The sequence below is a fragment of the Oculina patagonica genome, chromosome 2 (assembly GCF_052425735.1).
Source record: "Oculina patagonica isolate OP01 chromosome 2, crgOcupat, whole genome shotgun sequence".
In the NCBI taxonomy this organism is placed as follows: Eukaryota; Metazoa; Cnidaria; class Anthozoa; order Scleractinia; family Oculinidae; genus Oculina; species Oculina patagonica.
This window is the reverse complement of record NC_135759.1, coordinates 35201808-35222405: the sequence shown is the minus strand read 5'-3', so window position 1 is coordinate 35222405 and position 20598 is coordinate 35201808. Positions and strand designations below refer to the sequence as shown.

At 36.9% G+C, this 20598-nt stretch overlaps 2 protein-coding genes and 1 pseudogene across 3 annotated transcripts in view; 1 reads left to right on the top strand and 2 right to left on the bottom strand.

Annotated features, from left to right (window-relative positions):
- LOC144644432 (ubiquitin carboxyl-terminal hydrolase 47-like) overlaps positions 1-13675 on the top strand; it is a 32158-nt gene extending 18483 nt beyond the window's left edge. For both annotated transcript variants that reach the window (XM_078503908.1, XM_078503907.1), the window contains exons 19-34: positions 47-145; positions 1534-1642; positions 2149-2264; positions 2407-2526; positions 2995-3127; positions 3385-3447; positions 3784-3875; positions 4295-4378; positions 4849-4929; positions 5816-5931; positions 6778-6896; positions 7505-7635; positions 8201-8248; positions 8597-8727; positions 10880-10951; positions 11502-13675. In XM_078503908.1, the coding sequence (XP_078360034.1) occupies positions 47-145; positions 1534-1642; positions 2149-2264; positions 2407-2526; positions 2995-3127; positions 3385-3447; positions 3784-3875; positions 4295-4378; positions 4849-4929; positions 5816-5931; positions 6778-6896; positions 7505-7635; positions 8201-8248; positions 8597-8727; positions 10880-10951; positions 11502-11592 (1605 nt within the window). In that variant the 3' untranslated portion in view covers positions 11593-13675. The remainder of the gene's footprint in view (positions 1-46; positions 146-1533; positions 1643-2148; positions 2265-2406; positions 2527-2994; positions 3128-3384; positions 3448-3783; positions 3876-4294; positions 4379-4848; positions 4930-5815; positions 5932-6777; positions 6897-7504; positions 7636-8200; positions 8249-8596; positions 8728-10879; positions 10952-11501) is intronic.
- A 219-nt stretch (positions 13676-13894) lies between these two features.
- On the bottom strand, positions 13895-17995 carry LOC144642033 (DEP domain-containing protein 7-like). Its single transcript, XM_078501032.1, has 3 exons — positions 17184-17995; positions 15690-16332; positions 13895-15114 (listed from the first exon to the last, which is right to left on the bottom strand). Exons 1-3 carry the CDS (start codon positions 17780-17782, stop codon positions 14782-14784), a joined length of 1575 nt encoding a protein of 524 aa, XP_078357158.1. The 5' UTR covers positions 17783-17995; the 3' UTR covers positions 13895-14781.
- A 305-nt stretch (positions 17996-18300) lies between these two features.
- LOC144644409 (leukocyte elastase inhibitor pseudogene) lies at positions 18301-20584 on the bottom strand (annotated as a pseudogene).
- Between the last annotated feature and the right edge of the window lie 14 nt (positions 20585-20598).

The following is a 20598-nucleotide window of genomic DNA, read 5'->3' as shown; positions in this document are numbered from 1 at the left end:
TTGTTTACTTATACTAATATGAGTACTGTTATTGCCTCCTAATTAGCTCTTCCATTTGGAGAAGGTTGTGACTGTAGAACAGTGTAGAATTGTCAAGTATGACGACTACTATGACTACATTGAGAGGTCATATGATGGTGAAGAGGTGAGGAGCTCCCTTAAAATGATGTAGCTAGATCTATGTTTTGGTTAAAATTTATCATTGATATCAATTTTTTTTCAATCAGTTTGAGTTTTGTTTCCTTTTGTTTCAGATTATGATTACAATGTCACTACTCCAACCAAAGCCACCTGACAAAATTTTGTTGAAATTGATAAACAAAACCCTTGCTCGTTTAAGGTGGCTTAGTACAGTTTTGAGAGGGAAAATCAGTCCATCTTTTATCTCTCTTTTACAATCGCCAGAAATGTTTTATCCTTTTCGTATTACTGTTTGTTACATCCTATAACCATCATATGCAACATTTGGGAAGTAAAAATGCTAATAAACAGCTAAAATGAACGGCCGAGTGCTTCAGAGGGGACTGGCACTAGTAGGTGAAATGGCGTTTTTCTCGAAATCTACCCGTATGACCCTACCTCAAAATTTCAGAAATTAGAAATTGGCTTTGATAAAACATTCATGCAAAATAATATAAAAATCTGTAAGACAGTTTTTTCGCAAAATAGGAAAATGTGATATTTTCCTGATTTTAAAAATAGCTCAAAATCTGTCTTACAGATTTTTTCAAAATTGTGGCTGTGGACGTGGTTCACCCCTTACATTTAATTGTGAAAGTTTCATAATAGGTTGTACGGTAGGTTTTCGAGAAAATTTGGATCAAAATCTGGCTTTTACGACCTCCATTGAAGCGAATCAAATTGCGCGTGCGAGCGCGCGTTAATATGACGCCATGCGTCGCGAGCGATAATGAAAGACAGAATTAGAACTTCTCTGTCGGTTGTTTATCCACCTTTTTTGTCGTTTTGTTTTGTGCCCCAGGTTTCAAGATCTATCTGAAAGTATTTTGAAGTTTTCTTTTGCAGACAAAAAGCGCGGTAAAACAAATGGAACTCTTTTTCATTTCTGTTTAGAGTTGCTTTTGCCATTTTAGCCCGCGCGAGCATTAATGACGTCAAGCAGAAAATCGTAGCGCACGCTTGTGAGCTACGTAAAAACTGTATTCGGCCACCTTAAAATAGATTTCTGACAAATTATCAAACTAAGCAAGCTGCTCACTACAAAAGCAATAAATTTATGACCTTTTTCTGTCATTCTAATACTCCAACACAACTGGTCAATTTGAAAAGAATTTGCTTTGGTGGCCTTGGTTGAAGTAGTTGCACTGTAATGAATATGAGACAAATTATGAAAAATATAAATTAAACTGGTTTGAAAACTTAAAAACCAAAGATATAATTATTTAAACCACAACAATTACATATAATTATGTGATCTTTAAAGATTCCTATATTGTATAAAAAAATATTTCAGCATTTATTGATTTTTTACTGTCTAGCATATAGCCTCGCTTCTTTACTTGTCGATTTCAGCATGATCCAATAGGCAAAGTACTGTGTGGTGTTAAACAGTCGTATATGTTTGACCTTCTCCTTGAAACAAGAATGTCACATGACAGATTCTTACCCTACAAACCAGGAGGTAAGTTATTAACTTGTAGACTGTGATTTGAGCTTCAAAGATGCTTTTCTGTAATAATAAATATTATATTTATTATATTATATTATAATTCCAGTAATTCATAATATTATGAATTACTGGAATTATGAAAATTGGTGACAGTCATACTTTAACCCTTTCACTGTGAGAGTCAAGCCTTTTTGTAGTAATAAAAGTTTGTCTTTGGGAAAATTTGGAAAATCCTGTTTTGTGACCATTGGAATGAAAGCTGTTGAGCAGTTCTTTCTTTTGTGAAGTGTTGTTTTCTTTTAACATTTTTGCAAACTGAAATTTGAAGTAAATAATTTTCTTTGTTCAGTTTTGAACTGTAGCTCTCACAGTAGTTTAAAATAATGGTCGAAAACATGTCAGTTGATGCTAAGGATGTAGACCATAAGGAGACATGTTACAATATGAATACTAACTAACTAACTCATTGAATTCGGAGATTATTCAGCATGTCACATTATTTTTTGGTTTCTATATAGGAACAACAGTTAAAGTTCATGTTGTGGATCTGGAAAACGAGAGAGTCGCTACACACATAAATGTGCGGCCACTACTCAGTTCAACCATTAGGGATTTGTACAATCTTATTCATGAGGTGAGGAAATGAACTATACACAATTTTTTGGCAAACTAGCCATGAAGGATTTTAAGCAGTTTTTGAGTATGGACCATGTAGATAAAGGACAGAATAAGATGAATAAATTAAATTTATTTTGCTCTCTTAATTTTGTTTCTAGAAATTTCACCTTTCTTTGGATTGTATGAGAGTTGTGTTTGAAGGAACATATGGTGATCTTAAGCTGCTGGACAACCCCAACAAAGTATTAAAAGATCTTGGATTCTTCAAAAACAACAGGGTAACTGAAAACATTAACATGTAATATTGTGTCTTAAGTAAATGTGTGTTTAGTGAAAGGGTTTGGATTAGGCTACTGGTAATTTTTGTGTTTGTTTTTATGCTGTACAAATATGATCATGTGAGGCCATGAATGCATCCCATGCAGGGCTGTAGCTAGACTTTTAGCATAGACGAGGCAAAATTGCGCTAGGGGGGTCTGGGGGCATACCCCAAGAAAAGAAAAAGTCTAGAAGCTCTTAAACGTGTTTTCATCATTTTTCATGAGTTATTTCTTGAGATATGGATCAATCCTGATCAACTAGCTGGTAGTTATTTTCCCAACTAAACTAATTGGTTTTTAATTTTGGGTTAAAATGTAGACGAGACCCTCTTGCTAGTTATGGCCCTGGCATAGCGTAACAAGGACAGGTGATGATGCTGAGATCCTGAGCCATTGTGTCTAATTACAATTCCTGTTTACTACTAGGTGTTTGTTGAAGCAACAGACAAGGAAGAAGATCTCCTATTTAAAGACTCAAGACTTTTCAAAGTCTTGGATGTATATCAGCACACCATTCAACTGCTTGTCATGTTACCAGACCCATCCAAAAAACCGTCAGGTTAGTTATGGTAATGTTTTCTATTGCATGACAGTGGTGGAATGTTTAAAATTAATCTTGTCTTAGGAAATGGAGTGCAGCTGTAAGTAAGTGGCCAGGGCAATGTAATTAATATGGCATTTGTATACTGAGACTTCCTTTCTTTTTACTAAAAAAAATATTTTTTCCTTTTTTTATTAATTTTCTATGACCTTACAAGATAAAAAGATCTCAATGGATGATATTCCTATTGATCCAGTAAGAATTTTTTTTTTCAGAGCACACAAGTAGGTATATCTGCGAGGCTACAGTTGATTCTGAAAAGACTGAAAAACAAAGAGGTGAGACTGAACTGAAGTTTAACAATTCAGTTAATACTGTAAATTCTGAATCAAGATAAATTGACACAACAGTTTTACACTCTTTAACAGAATAGTGTTAGATTTTTATGGTAGTCTCCAATGTGAAGATTGAACTGTTGGTTTTGAGTATAAATTTACATATCAAAAGGGATCACTGGATGATCAGTTACTCCACGTTTTTGGTGTTTACACCCATCAACCCATCAGTCGACTGATGACATAATTAAGACATCCTATTATTGTAATTGTCAAGTTTCAGCTGTTGGTAAACTGAAAATGCCTGTTTAATAAAGCTTTTATGTCTTTTTTCTGTAGAAAAATTTGTTCATGTTGACAAGAGAATCACTCTAGGAAAGCTGAAGGAAATTCTCAAGAGTGATGTAGGATGTTCACCTGAATTTTTTAGGGTGCGTAGTGTTAACAAGATGTCTTAGTCTTTTACTTTTGACAGATATGCTTGTCGGTAAAAATTTATGGCATCACAACAACTGTAAAACTGTTTAAGAAAAATTCATAAGTTAGAGCTATTTAAACTACAGACCTGTTGAAATTCACAAAAAAAATCATAAGTTCCTTGCTAAAACTCTAAATGAGTTACAAGTTACACATGACTCTGAACCTGAGCAATTTTAAAGCATACTCCCTGTTAGTACACTGTATAGTTTTTAAAAATATCTGTACTTAGTTAATTATAACATAAAATAATGCATATATTGTAGTTTGAAATGAATTTAAGGGCAAAATGATTTAAAACTAGTTTAATTTTGATTTTTCTTTGTTTATAAGGATAATAATGATTAATGTAAATTTTTGTATGTGCATGTAGGTTTACAGAGTGTATACCAACAACCAAGAAATTGAGTACAGCAAGTTATCTGACCCTTTAACAAGCTTTACTGATGATTCTAAGGTAGGTGTAGGTATATAAACAGATGAGATAAAAGCCAATACTAGATGTGGTTATATTATTTATCAATACAGTACATTGTTTGCATTTAGTGATTAAGAGGATTTGCCTCTGTGAAAGTCAGATTGAAGAGAATATTAATAGTAATTTAGCCCTCAGCTCATTCATTGGTTTGCTCTCAGTACTTCATTACCTTGAGATGTGAAGTACCAGGATTCTCTGAGGATGTTCATTTGTAAATTTGTTTGAGTTTGTGAAATCCACTGATCCTATTCTCAAGCCCATCCTGCCACTTGTTGTAGTCCCAAGATCAACTACTCAGTCAGCCTCCTATCTGAGTGACATGCCTAGAAAATAGCCAATCTGTTGTAAAAGTAGTTGTACCTTGAGATCTTATCATTTATATCCAAACTGATATATTGTATGTACATTTACCGCTATTCTTGATAATAATATTTTTTTCACCCTGATAGTTGCGAGTGAAGTACAGTCGTGCTCTCAAGAAAGGGGAACATCAACTGAAAATATTCTTGCTGAATCCCACTGAAAAGGAGGTGAGATTTGCTGACAGATTTATTTCTGTAGAATTTGAGAGATGTCTCAGTCTTCTCACAGGATGTTAAGTCCTAGGGTTCCCAGGCTTGATTTACTGATAAGTGAAATACTGCCTACCTTATTCTTACTAATTTTCGCGATTTTCGCGATTTCAAAATAATCACGGAATTTAATATGCGCGAAAAATACATTGCGCGAAATTTACACACACAAAAATTAATACCACATAAATTTGTAGATCAAAACATTAAAAATTTTTAGTGTTTGGAACTGCCACTCTCAACGACCCCCTCAACTCTTGAAAATACCTTTCTGCATTCTTTGACTAGCACCCTTCCTCTGATTACTGTTTTCTTCAGCTTGTAAATCGGCCAAAACCTATTATTTAAGTACAGTCACCAAAGTTTCCGTTTGCAGGCTCCTTGTAGCTACATTGAGCCAGATCTTTGTATATTTTCAGTAGTTCCTTAGTTTTTGACGACTGATCCATAAACCACTGACAAAATCGCGAAATTTAATACACTTCTGCTTTATATTTTCTTGCAATCGCTAAAATTAATACTCGCGAAATTCAGCTCCCGAATTTCGCGAAATTAAGTACGCGCAAAAATTAGTAAGAATAAGGTAGTTCTAGAATTTTTTCACAATAATTTTATGACTTACTGTGTAGTACCATTATTTAAACAATGCAGTGTCCAATTTGTACCAGACTAGTCTCAGACAAGAGATTTTATACATCTAATTACTGAAGGGAGGGAGGGTGAGAGGAATATACCGAGGGAGGGAGGGAAGGAAAGACTAGACTGGAGGGGGGGGGTAACTTTGCCCTTGTTTTATTTTTGATTTTATTATTCTAATTTGATAAATGAGCCTTGCTTCTTTCAGCCTTTTAAGTACTTTTGTGACTGGATTGTAACTGATGGCATGACAGTGAAGCAATGTAAAGAGCTCCTGCAACCGGAAATCTGTCAAAGATGTGGTATTGATGTACCAGTGGAAAAGTATGTCCTACTGTACTTAGTAATCTAAGATATAAAATACCAGAAAGAAATGGATTTATGTACCAATAATATTTTCTTGATTAACTGCTGGGTACTAAATAAACCCAGATTCAAATAATTGATAAATAATAAGTTTCAACAGCACACTTCTAAGTTTGTTCAATGACACAAACACATGTGGAGCCAAAAAAAATTATTGCATTTAACCTCTCATCACTGGTAGCTACATATCTTCACACAACTCTTAGGCACAATTCTTAAAGTAAACTAAACAAATTAGAATGTTTTCCCTTGAAAACCTAGTCAGAGCTTATGATGGTTAGCAGGCTAAGATTAACTGAAAAATTAATTAACCCTTGGATGTATAATCCATCCCCCCCCCCCCCCCACAGTGGTACAGGGGTTAGGGTAGGTGTGGGAGTGGGGTTTTTCGGGTGATTGAACCAACCTCTTAAGGTTAAGACATATCAATATTATTTTCCATTGAATAGATCTCAAAGAGATACAATTTGTGTTGGTTATGTTATGTGATATCCTGTGACATTAAATCTGCCATCTTGGATTTCACAATTTTCTTTGGAAGTCGAAAAATAAGAGATAATGATACCAAATGTACTTTTTCTACAATTTTCCTTAAAATCAAATTTTTCCCCCCAAAAAAATCAAAATTTGGCTTAACCTTCATGTCAAAATGCAGTTGCCATGGCAATGTCAAAAACCATGGACATGCAATTTTTGCAAGAGCTACTGGAAGCTTAGTATTACAAAAAAATAGCTGTTAGTATTTTCAAAATTGCAAAAAAAACTGCCACTAAGGCATGATTTTGCTTTTCATTATATTTTCAGTTTGAGGATGCGAAGAAAGAACTGGAAAAATCCTGGAACAGTTTATGTTGACAGCCAGGTGTTTGAACAGAACATTCAAGTGTATGCGAGCTTTGAAGTGTTTTTGGAAATATTAGAAGGTATGTATGTACATGTAACTAATGAAGTTAATCACTCAGATTAGATTCAATACAAAACGTTGTGCTACACTGGTGGGAAGGTGAAAACATTTAGTAGAATTGTCAACCAGGAATACCCGATTCCCTCTATACGTGCGCCTGCAGGGAATCACGGTAGTTGTATTCATCAAACCATGCGCGAGACTCAGCAAAGATGCACGCTGCTGAGTCTCGCGCATGGTTTGATGAATACAACTACCGTGATTCCCTGCAGGCGCGCGCTATAGAGGGAATCGGGTATTGACAAGAGGTAAAGTGTTAATCTGTTCATGTACATGTATAAGCCAAATTGTCTAATATGGAAGCTCAAAACTGCATGGAACGTAAAAATTAGGAAGTGGAGTTTGAAGTTTCATCAGACAAATATGGAAGTACAGTTTTGAAACAGTTAATAATATTGGTAGGGATTTTGGATGATCAAATCTTAATTCCCACACCCTGTACCGAATTCAACATTATTTTAATTGAATAAATGAATTCACTCTCAGGATGCTCTTTTTGGATCCTTGATATTTTTCACATTCTTAATTATTTTAATATAGAAGGAAAATGATTTTTTTTTGTTGCAGGTCCTGAAAGAATGACCTCAACAGAACAGCTTTCAGTCTATGTACGGCAATGGCACCCTTCAACTTTAACTCTTGACCTTCCAAAAGAAGTTGTTTTGCTGGAGAGTGTGGTTGAAGAGTTGAAAGATGAAGTAAGAGGCAAACGAGTATTTAAAAGTAATGTGAAGTTAAATTACTGTACCTTGAGGAGAAGACTAAGATGCCAAGTGGTGTTGTAGTCTGAGGAACCCAAGTTTAAGCCCTGCACCCTGCGACTAGCTGGATTTGTTCTTGGTAGTCCCAAGTTCAACTCCTCAATCACGCTTTGGAAAAAGCCAACTGGTCTTCCTCCTGCCAGTTGGCATTTTTAACCATGTTACTTTTATTTGAAATATTTGTTTCCCCTGCATGCCTGGAAACAAGCTGTCTCAAAGTATGACCAATGTAAAACACACTTGTAATCATTTAATATAAAAAATTTTCAACAATTTTGTTTGGAAGAATTATTTTATTTATCTTTTTTTTATTTTTGCCTTATTTCTCCTCAGAATTATACCATTATACATTATTTTCTCCACAGAGTCTGAAGAGCATTTAAGTGCCCTTGCGGCTCAATGCTGGCCCTTGCCTGGACATTTTATTTTTAGTTTAGGACTATTCTCATTTGATTGTTGCTCGTATAACTACTGATGGAATGGTTCCTGTATTGTCTTTCAGATAAGTAAACTTAGTAGCATTCCAGTGGAGAATTTGGAGTTATGCAAGGTAAAGATTGATGAATTTGCTTTGGATAAACCATGCTTAGTGTTCTGTGTGAAAAAATAATCTCGAGAGTTTAGCCTGGCTAAAACTGCAGTTGCTGCTCATGTAGATTTTGCTGTAAAGGGAAGCTTCAGCCAAGTGGCCCATACTTGCCGGAGCTTATCCCAGTTTCTGCCCCTGAATGGGATGCTAGTCCATTGCAGGGTACCCCCCCCCCAGCATTATGAGAGTAAAGTGTCTTGCCCAAGAACACAACGCAGTGACCCTGGTCAGGGCTCGAACCCGGACTTTGGATCCACTAACCATTAGATTTTGCTGTAATTGGGCATTTTACTGGTTTTTCCTTTACAGGGCCGTGGTCAGTTTCCCTGTGAAGTGCCAATTCTTGAGATTCATGATGAATATGACTGGTCAAGTGATATGACATCTCTTGGTGCAAGTCCTTTGCTTATTAATGATGATGGAGCAGTTGTATTTTACAGGTATGGACAATGAAGACAAAGTAAACTAATAGTTTAGCTTCCATATCTGATATCACTTCTAATATTTTAGTTGTCGCTAAAACAACATTTTTAGCTTATTCGTACTGATTGTGTGCTGTAGAACACACAATCAATGAATAAGAAATTATGATGATGTGGATGTTGACGGAAGTTGTGGACCGTAGACAGAAGTTGCCGCGAACGGAAGTAATTTTACGTGCTACCTCTTTCCGCTTAGTAAAACCCAAATTGAACTTCGATTAAGCTGAGGTGCACATGTGAAAAGAAATGAAATGTTTGTATAGCCTAATGACCAGTCTAATAAATAAATTAACATCGAAACACAATTTTCTGAAGTTCTAAAATTTGCAACAGTGATCGATAAGCCGAAAAGTTTTCACGCAGGGGACCCTAAACTGGTGCATTTAATACCTGCTGACACGAGCAATTGTGAACGTGTATAATTAAATTTCGCACAGCTCAAACATGCACGATTTCATGGCTATAAGACTTTCGAAACTCAAATGCTTTTCGAAAAGTTTCTTGGCCTCATCTTGAATAAAACTGAAACATTTTTTTTTAAGTTTCTTTTATTTCTTCACATTTAGTTGGGTCTTTTAATTTTAGGCTTTTGAAGTTTACATTATTTTGGATTTGAGACGTACACTTGTCGTTTTCCGATAAGAGTTATTATTATACATTAGAATTACTTTGAAACATGTCATTGGTCGAGAGCATTCAGTCAATATGCAGTAGCATGTGAACTTGACATGATAGCCCAATATCTGCAGCAGATAATTATTGGGTAATCATGTCGAGTTCAAAGTCTGCCTAGTTTCCAAAAATATAAGTTTTGAAAATATGGCTGAGCGAATCGCCTCCGTTTCCGAAGAGGAGTTGAAAGTTTTGATCGAGAACAAAGATTCTAAAAACACCAAGAGAACAACAAAAACAAATGTAGAAATTCTGAATGATTATTTGAGGAAGAAGAACCTGGAGGAACCACAAGATAAAACCGCTTTGGCCAATGTTCTGACGAAGTTTTACGCCGGCGCTAGAAAAGATAAAAGATTAAAAAAGTCTTCGTTTGCAAATTGTTTGAAAACGTATAATAATTAACATTATTATTATTATTATTATTGAATTCAGTTTTCACATGATATCGTGAATTATCAAAACCTTGTGTCTGTGTTATAAATTGTTCTAAATCTTTTGTGTAGTGAACATTTTATTTTTGATGTTTATGTAACTCATGTTATTCAAACAGGAGCCAGTTCTGTTAGCGAGAAATGAATTATTTTTTTGCTTGTCATTCAAATGTTTTGAGTTCATTTTTGGAATTGGGGAAATTATTAAAATGCAGAGGGACATCACGCAAGCACCATCCTCGGAGACCCATGGGCAGTTAGTGGGGCGAGGGAAACGCGAAAATGCGGGTAAAAAATAGTGCTCAACTGCGGGGCGGGGGGGGGGGGGAGGTATCAGCATATAAAAGTTGGAGCGACTGAAAGGTGCCCCTGTGGAAAGAGTCTTACCAGACCAGTTCAAAAAGCTCTCTGAATACTGCCTCCTGATTGGGCAGAAAAATCTTTTGTATTCCCTTTGTATTATTCTGCCCAATCGGCAACCAGCCTGACTGCAGTCCTTTTGGTGTGTTCTCATGCGAAGTATGTCCACAAAGCCAGTTCGCTCACAATATCTGTCTTGCTTGTTCGCCACGAATTTGCTCGCGAAGGAAAACTTTCAGCTAGTACATAATCTTGTAAATCATTTTAAGTAATACTGTCAATGTGAAACCTTTACTTGATAAAATATAAATCTGAATTTGTTAAAAATTCTTCATTTAATGTTCAATTTTAGGGCGCTTTCCATTAGCCAGAACTGGCCAGCCAGTCTTGTGGTTTTGAGTATGAAATAGGCCTTTTCCACAAGATTTTCCCACAAATCCACCATAACAATGTACAGTATTTATATATTTGAATGATTTGATAGAACAAATCTGACTAACAATGGAATTTTATTCTCGAATATACCAGTCTGGCCGGCCAGTTCTGACACTGTTTGTTTGTTTGTTTGTTTATTTATTGAAATCTTTAAATTTCATGTTTTAAGACCATTTGCCTTACAAAAAATGTATTCTTTATTTTTTCAGAGATAAAACAGAAGAACTCATGGAAATAACAGAAGAAAAGAAACAAGAAATCTTGAAAAAGGAAAATGCCAAGTAAGAAGTGCAAATCTTATTGCACAGAACAAAGGCTAAAGTATTTTGTGTTTGGTAATCATTAGCCTGCGTTGCAGACGAATAAAACCCCGGTTATATGACCGTGGTTTTGTACGTCTGCAACGCAGGCTAGGTAATCATGTGACCTGATATTTCAAAACTTGAAAATACCAGTAACTTTAATTTTTATTTAACTTTAAAGATGACTGTATTGATTAAAATTCAGGGCCCAGTTCTTCAAAAGGTGGATAACACTATCCAACGGATAAAATAATCACTATCTAGTGGATAAGTCTTAACACTGAAAACATACTGCGCTATCCACGGGATATTCATTTATCCAGTAATCTCCAGTGGATAGTGTTATCCACCTTTGGACAGCTGGGGCTTATTCCGTTTTTCTTTCATGAATTTTCAGTTTTTGTAGCTTAATGCTTTACTAAAGATGTGCTAAGAATTTATTTTTGAACAACTGGAGCCCAAGATGCTTGAAGACATGCACTAGTCTATTATTATATTTTACTTACAGTTGTTTATTATTTTCACACAGAAACAACAGTTCAAACACAAGAGTTGGCAGATTTTCATACAAAGAAAGAGCTCTAAAAATTTATACAGATGACAGTAGACCAAACAATTGAAACAACAGACTTCAGACTTGCACTGTATGGGTGAATCAAGAAGTCAAGTCAAAACAGCTCAGGAAGAATGCTTCTGCTCAATGAATGGATCACATCACAATTTCCACAAATTTTGTGCAAGTAATTTCATAGGAGGTGAAGAATCCGTGGGTGGCTATTGTATTTCAAGGAATGATGAATTGAACACCCACTGACAGGCAAAGTTAAAAAGAACCTCAACAGCGATAAATGAGACAGTAATATTGTTGTACTAAAAGAGGTCTGTCTGTCTGTCAAGAAATGTCTGCTGGATCATTGGGTCCTTTGCATCTACCGTAATTTGTTTTTCCATTTTTGTATATTCCCATCTTTGATATTCCCCCCCCCCCCCAGGTGAGCTACCCCACCCCCTCCTCTTCAAAAAATCTGTCAGTAATGTCATTAGACACTGAACTAGTTTTTCAAGTTTAGTCCAAGAGCAAGAACACGCAACATAAAGAATTTCAAAAGTGAAACATGAAACTACGTACAATGGAACAGTAGATGTACAACAGACTGCGAACAGCTTCTATTAGCAGTCATACATGTTGGATCCGCATAACAGGCACTTCTTGTTTGAGAAATGGACAAATAAACAACAGAAAAAAAATCTACTTACCATTTAGTTTTGTATTTTTTGGCGAGGAGGGCAGCAAAAAAGGATGGGTTGCCCTCTTTTCACTTCGGCTTTCTTTCAGAATGTAATCATTGTTAGGAGTACTGCTATAATCCAGTTACATAAAAAAGGTGCTCCCTGAACAATGAGCTTAAGGAGAACCCCCTTATTTTTTACCACTTTCTGGATCAAGTACACACGATCTAATCCAGAGAACCTTAGGAACTGTTCACAGTCTACATGTACAGTCTCAGTAAAAAATGACCTTGCATGATTAGCTCTTTTTGCTAAATTGACAGAATTACTTTGGCTCATTTCAAACAGCATGTCGAAAGATGGCTATGCACGTAACACTGAAAGCAGGTGTAATGTCTGACAGATTTTGACGGATGGTCTTTTGTATTAGTATGAGTAGGAGGGAACCTCTGTGAAAGGAGTCTCAGTTGTAGCTCAATATTGTAAATTGAAGGACGTTTTGATATTAGTGAAACATTCTATATCTTTAATACTTCAGCAACTGAAGACAGTTTTTTGGTATAGCCATAGTAGAAGATTTGGATCACTTCAATCTACTTTAGCACAGTATGCTTTTTTGCCTGCTGTTGCCAGTGTATAATAACAGGCAAAAAAATGGCTGCTGTGCAGGCATTATACGTAGAAAAGGTGTCTTCAAGCTTTGCTTGAAACCTTTTTCATTCCAGCAAAAGCATTTGTAACAATGAAAATACAATAGGCAGGCTAGATAACTTGAACATATTTGTAAGTTTTTTCTTGGAAACTAGGGGGATGATAGTAAGTTTTGTTACTTTGATCTTGTATTGACAACTGCGTACAGCAGCTGTAGTGCTCAACAGTATATGCAACCTTATATAAACTAAATATGGGCCGATACTTGTTTTCAAATCGAGATGATAAAGATACAATACTGATACTTTTCTATGAGACCATTGACTTAGCTGTTGTCACATGATTTGTTTGACCAAGTAAGTCTGGCAAATGGCAAGAACCAATTGGCTTTGGCAAGAACAGTGTAATAATATTGTTACTCGGGTCTTGCTCAATATCAAACTTATAAACATCATGACCAGAAGACCACATGAAAAAGCAATTATGATATTTTTTGCAAGTACTGCTATTTTCTGATATTTTCTCAGTATCGCAGTATCAAATATTTGGAATCAGGTATCGGTCTATCAGGCTTGCCTAGTTCTTTTGCCCATGCCTCACTTGGACAGATGGCCACACCACATGGCCCAAAACAGATTGATCACCGGAAGTGAAATCACGAGGCCTAAGAACTAGGCAAACTGCAACAAACACTTTTGTACTTAGTAGAATGATGGCAGGTCGACAAAATATACTGCCAAGTCTAATAAGTTCAATTTGTCAAGGTGAAAAAACAAGTGTAAATCTGAAACAAATAAATTTCTTTCTGTAAATATTCTGCAAGATGGATTTGCATTGTTTTCTTTTACAGTATTTAACAAATAAGGTCAAATTAGTCTTGAAAAAAAAATCCTAGACGTTTCACCCCAAGGCAACTGGTCCTTTTTTCCTAAATCAATAAATATTAAAAGCTTCAAAATAAATATAGGAACCCATCTGAGCTGGGCCTTGAAAATCAACTGTATTTAGCTTTTTTCAGATATTACACTAGTTGAGGGTAAAAGAACTTGTGGAAATGTTATACCTAGAAGGTTTTCTTTGTTTGTTGGTTTTCTTCCCACAGAGAAAATATTTCATGCTTACTTACCGGTAATTCATGTAATGTGCTTAATGTGGAAAAAGAGAATGAGGACGTTAAGATTTGAGGTTGGTGGGGAGGAACGGACTGGAAGCAAGATAAACAAAGAACAAACAAAACTGATTTTGCAAACAGCAGCTGATTCTGCACAAACATAGCTATGCCTTTCAATAACACATTTACATGTAACTCTCACTGCTAAAATAGTTGTATTTTTCACTGCCATCAATGATCTAACCATACCTCTCATGTCCATGGTTGTGATTCGCAGATTTCGATCCAGTTTGTTACATTTTAATAAATAATAACTAAAACTATTTATATAGCGCCAAAATCCACTAATTGCCCATGGCGCTTTACAATAAAAATATTAATAAAATGAAGTAAAAAAAGTTAAAAATTTTTTTTCTCAAAGTTCATTGATTGTTGTCATGATTCAATGACAATTTTGATTGACGGCAGCAAAATATGCAATCATTAGTTAGGTTTTGAACTTTAGAGTTCATGACTGAGATTACACAAGACTTTTCATTCTCTTCCAGGCAGCTTCCCCTGCTAGTGTTTTATAAATTAAAAACATAACATTATTTTGAGTTCATTCTGACCAGAATTGCCCCAATCAAGCATGGCTGGCTCCACACATCCTCTAGCAACACTACAGTTTGCTCACGACACTGTGGTGTCAATAATTTATTAACTTTAAGTTTATTGCCGAACCAGAAGGTGTGTAGTGTTCTGGATGTAAGACGGAAGCATTCGCACGAGAGTATTAAGATTTAATAAATTATGCAAGTAATTGTTAGGCCACTTTTCACAACTGGCCACTTGGGAATTGCTGCAAAAATAAGTCATTGTGGTGTTTCTGGAAAAGTTTCAGTCGTTCCTCCTTTTCTTTTAGAGTCATCTGAAGGTTGTTGATAATATGCGTCATAAGCATGTTCAAAGCTAGACATGTTGTTAATTTTGTCTGGTTTGTGTACTCTGCAATAGACATCTGTTGACAAACTGTGGATGGCAGGGGTGGGCACATCCCCCTCTGTGCATATGAGATGTTTCTCCTGAAATGCTCTTTGAGTTGAGTTGGTACTGTAAACATCTGTTGCCGATTCTTCACCATGGATGAAACCAATTTTTGACCTGAATCCTAAGAGAGAAAGTACATGTACAATGTAACTTTACCATCATTTCAGCTACAAAACTTCAAAAACAGTCATTTGCCAAGAAAATGCATTTTGTCAGCTCGCCACATAATTCCTTCAAAACGGATCTAGCAACATGAAGAATATCTTGCCCTTACCTGTGGTATATTATTTTACAATTGATATATTATAATATAGGATTGAGAAATGGGAAGAATGGTGGCCAAATGCTTAGTGCACTGGACTCCGGATCAAGCAGTCCAAGTTTGAGTCCTGGCTAGTGTCAATTTGTTACAAGTGTTCTTGGCCAAGAGAGACGAGGCTTCTCTTCACCCCAGTGGGGGGGGGGGGGGGGGTACCAGTCACTCTATTCTACTGAAATGGGAGATAAGCACTGCCCTGATGTGCCTCTAGGCTAAAATACTGATTTTTTCTCTGCCGTAGGATTAAAATACAATGTACACATAATGCACTTGAGATGCTACTTGTACACTGGACCAAAAATACATGCCAAATGTTAAGCATCTCAATTGCATTATCTTAACCCTTTGTTTAATTTGGTCTGCTCAAGTGAACCCACCTTATTTTTCACGTCCTTTGGTAAGATAGCACCCATGAACTTCTTTACAATGAACCTGCCACTGCCTGTGCCCGTAGACCGCCCCATGAAGTTCAACAATTTCTTTAGATGTCTTCTTTGACTGCTTGGTAGCATCAAGACCAACATTGGCAGAAATGTTACAGCCTTTGTCCAATCATTAACCAATGCACAAAGAATACCATCTACCAAGTCCGTTAAGTTTGAAGGGATCAGCGTATCAACAAGAGAGCCATAATACTGCAACAGAATCTGCTGAATCCCTGCCTCCTTGGCATTCATCACATTTAAATAACCCATGTTGCCACGCTGCGGCAAAGGACAGTCTCTCTGTAACTGAATACACTCCATCCCTGCTGTAACCCAAACATTGTTCATCTCTGAGTTGTCAATGTTTTCTTTGTTGCAGTCAATCTGTTGTGAATGTTGAATACAAGGTTCTGGGACGCTGTTTGAGATAACTATAACTCCTGTCCTATCATCTTTAATTGGTGGAGTCAATATGTCCTCCAGAAAGGGAACGTCTGTGAGTTGAAGGAGTCGAGATAGGGCCACTTCAAACCAGACCTCACTGATCAAATCTCCTTGATCAGTCGAGCTAGACAACATTGACAACTTATTCTTTCTATGTGAAAAAAGAAAAGTAATCAATTACCTCCATACAGAGCTGTCACTGTTGCAAACCATTAAAGCTCCCATAAGCAGCCATCCTTGGATTCAGAAAGTGTCCACTCATGGGTAGCCTCCTATGTCACGTAATACATGCCAACCCCAAAGAGCGTCTGTACAGGAGGCTAACTTATGGGAGGTTTAAAAATTAAAATATTGTAGTGTCTACAACATGAACATTGTATGTTGTTGTCAGGACCACAACTTTGTGTCAGCATATTGGAGGTGTCCACCTATGGTAGGTGTCCACTAATGAAGGTTCAACTGTAATAAATTACTTTCCCTGACTTTTCTTCAAAATATCAATTTTCGCTGACCCAAAATAAAATTTCCTGACGTTTCCCTGACCTTCAAGAATTTTATTTTTCCCTGACCATTTTCTGACCTGTACAACATTTAGTACTTGTAAGCATATGTTGCTAGACTAGTGTAAATCAAATCTTGGGTTATCCAAAGGCATTTGCCACTAGACTGGAAAATCCAAATACTCCCATTTCACAGCGTAGCATTGGGAGATTTGCTAAATGCAGTGCTTGTGTGATGAATGTTTCTCATCTCTGACACAACACTACCCCTAACCCCTCACCCCCCCCCCCCCCCACCAGCACGAACACCCATAACCATCACCACCTACACCGCCATCCCCATTCTAGCGGTCATTTTAGCAATAAAGGAAAACAGACCATAGAAAGCAATAGGAAGGGCTATTGAAAACTCATTAACATATTTCTTTTGTAAAGATCATTGATTATCTATTCACAACTACAGATACGTGTTCTCTGGCAGCTTCTATAAAATATTTTGTACCTTAAACCAAGTCCTGCATCCAAACTGAGTCTTCTTCGCTTCTTTGGTATTTCTTGTGTTCCGGTATTTATAGAAACATCTTTAGGGGATTCTGTGGACATGAGCAGATCAGCAAATCGCTTCTGTGCCCTCGGTGTAAAACTTAACGACTTTCTTCTTGCTGCTTTTTTGTCCCTTTGACCAAGGAGACTTCTTCTTCTACTTGTCTTTCTCTCAACCTGAACGGGTGAAGCAATAACATGTTCAACTGGGCCGGATGAAAATCTGTACAATCTGTTGTTATCTTCGAAGCTGTCCCTTTTGCTGTTATCCGCAGCCACGCACTCGATAACTCTTTTCTCCAGCAAAATCTGACACAGAGATCGAACTTGACTACGAGTGGCATTTTTGGACAAATGAGGATTGTTTTGGACGTAGGCATGGAGAACTTCAACTACATCTCCGCCGCGAAAACAGTTGTCGTAGTACTGAAATTTCCATCGCCTTCGACGTTGCTCGACTTTCGTTCGTAGGTGTTCGATCAGTTCGTTCCAGATTTTCGTCGCCCTGAATGGTCCGCGATCCACGACATTGTCAATACCTCGGTGATACTCTGTCATAGTATGTTTGGCATTTCAGACATCAAAAGAAATATCTTTAGATCTAGCGCAAGTATTTGCCGCCGGCAAATTATTTGAATCAACCGCCAAGCGAACTTTTGCATGTGACATAGCTAATCTGCATATGGACGAGGAGTACCGGAACCAACAACAAACAAACAGAGCAACACTGGGTTCCCTGTTTCAACTGCGTTAAAATGCCGCAAGTTTGTGTTGTGGCTTTACTTCGCTGTCGGAATTTTAAGGAGAGGGGTTTTCTTTTGTCGCGATTTTATTCTAGGTGTTGTCACTAAATTTGGGGCCATGGTCTCTTTAAGGGAACTGGTCGAAACTATTTTTCATGCTAGGGACATCACTTTTTGGAAGGTGTGGACTAGGTTAGAGGCCATGGGTTTATGTCTGGTAATTTTTTCAAAATAATAAAAGTGTTTAGGAAATATATATATATTTTTTTATTAGAAAATTATTTTATGAGACCAATATATGAATGACAAAATAACTGCCTCAAAAATCCGTTTTGTAATAAGTGTTAAATAGAATTGCTGTAAATTAAGTAGTTTTATTTAATAATAATTTATTGTAAGTAGTAGACAATGATACATACATTCTTTTATTGGGATGGCCATGTTATTGGAGTTTACAAGGCTAATTTAGTAATCTGTAAACTGAAAGTGTTTTCTTTGTAAAGGGCAAAAAAAGAAAAAAAAACATAAACCTTGCACTGGGAACATTCAACAAGGTTGATTTAAGTTTTATTTTTCTAAGTAGTCCCTCCCTTCCCGAACCCCCCAGAATACGAGTCAAAAACAGGTTTCTTTCTACTTTTTCTAAATTCCCCATCCCCCTGGGAAAAATATTCTTGACAGAAATATTATTCATTACAATTTGTTTAATACATGTCTATATTATTTATCAAAATAATTTTATTCTCTACAAAATAAATTCCTATTAAAACAAATTATAATATTTCATAACGTCACATCAGTCTGAAAGATCACATTTTAGAAAACTATTACATACGCCTCTACAAATGTTTCATATTTCCTTTAAACACTATTCAGTATTGTTATCATCCTTTTTTTCAATCCATCAAAGTAATATTTCAAAGGAACACCTTGCCATATTGACAATGGTCTGGACAAGACTCTACAAGTCTTCACATAAATCAACACTGTACCTCTCAGTTAAAAAAAATTACTTTCTCACTGACAATTTCACTGATTTCTGGTCTAAAAATTACTTTGGAACACAATGTCAGTACAATACAACCTCTAAATGTATGGCCACTAAAGTTTCTAAATAAAAGAAAACTGGAATCATTTATTCTCCATGAGATGGCTTCATGAGACGGCCCAGGAACAATATGGCACCAGAGCTGTTGTGCCGAATGAGAAACAGAAAAGGGTGGTCAGCTTTGAATGTTGGCGTTGGGTGAAAGCTCGTCAAATTCACACCAACACCAGTAGCTGCTGCCGCCTCAGTACCCTCCTCATTCACCTCGACAAAGGCCTTGTGAACCACCTTGGAGACAAACAGTGGCTCAGTTGAGATACCAGAGAGGTCGGCTTTACCAGGAATAAACATCTCTTTGGCTCCCATCTTGGTCAAGATGTTGTTGAGGTCAAACTGCTGAGTCAGCTTAAATTTTGGCAAGAACACTTCCACCTCGTCCATCAAGACTGACTCATCAAGCAAGGAAAGAGACTCATGAAGGTTGTCATAGGTCATCTTTTCTTCCAACTTGGCAAGGCCTTGGGTTTCATTAGGGAGATAGATTACCATAGACATCTTTTTGCCAGTGTACGGCATTTCAAGTATTTGGCAAGCCAGCTTCTCTGATTTAGAATACTTGAAATTAGCTTTCTGGTGCATCATTTGGACCTTGATCTCTTCATTCTGGGACACAAAGAACGACCCAGGAAATGTTGCTTCCTTCTTGAATTTGTCAAGCCACAAGCCTTTGAAGTAAATAGCATTTACTAGGGTCAGCCTTGTGTCTGAGCTCAGCATTCCAGAAGGAATAAGATCTTTGATCTTGTCATTTGTTTTCTCTTCCACCCAGCGGTTGATCTCTTCTCTGGCTTTCTCCACATTTGTAATGTAGTCAACCAGAGCGAGTTCTGCATCGTAATACTCGCGTGTTCCTTCTTTAAAGGCTTCCAGGATTTCAAAGCTCTTTTGGACAAACAGCCTGTTTGCTGTAAGCAGCTTGTTATCCTCGTCGCTTGCTCCATTTATGGCGTCAATGAAGTTCTTCATGCTCTCGTTGAGGTCAGCTGACGAAACTGAAGCAACATGGAGAACTTTCAATATTTCTGCAGCAGTATTTCCCCTCGCTCCATAAGATGTCATCGCAAGAGCAATGAGGAGACTTGCAGGAGAATAGAACAGGTTTTCTCTGGCAAATTCATTGCCATCTGCGAGGCATTTATGAAGATCAACAGCGAATTGGTTTGCTGCTTTTGCCACGACCCCACTTTCTGAAGCAGCCATTTTGATGGTTTCTTCAACTAACAAGTTGTTCTAAGTCTTCCTTTATATAGTGGAAGCTGTACATGGGGGCGTGTCTTATTGTCCCGTTCTGGCTTGTTTGCTTTTTTTCTTTTTTTGCTCGATTTCGTGCTCCTGTACACGTTCTCGAAGACACGTATAAACGCATTGGAGAACGGGCATTTATACGCGCACCAGTGATATTGGATTTGCTGTAACGGAATCGTTGACGACTGAAGACATTTTCTTGGTGTTACCCCGCTTTTCTTTGGTGGATTTCCAACTCAATTTAGCCAACAAAGAGCAGCCATGTTGGATTTGTTCCT

Bases quoted from the DNA above. Each gene is read 5' to 3' on its own strand.
- LOC144642033 (XM_078501032.1), bottom strand. From the start codon at position 17,782: ATGACAGAGTATCACCGAGGTATTGACAATGTCGTGGATCGCGGACCA. The intron at 16,333-17,183 runs GTACAAAATATT...TTTTTCACATAG, and splicing joins GATGCAGGACTTGGTTTAAG to AAAGAATAAGTTGTCAATGT. The intron at 15,115-15,689 runs GTGGGTTCACTT...TTTCTCTCTTAG, and splicing joins CAAAGGACGTGAAAAATAAG to GATTCAGGTCAAAAATTGGT.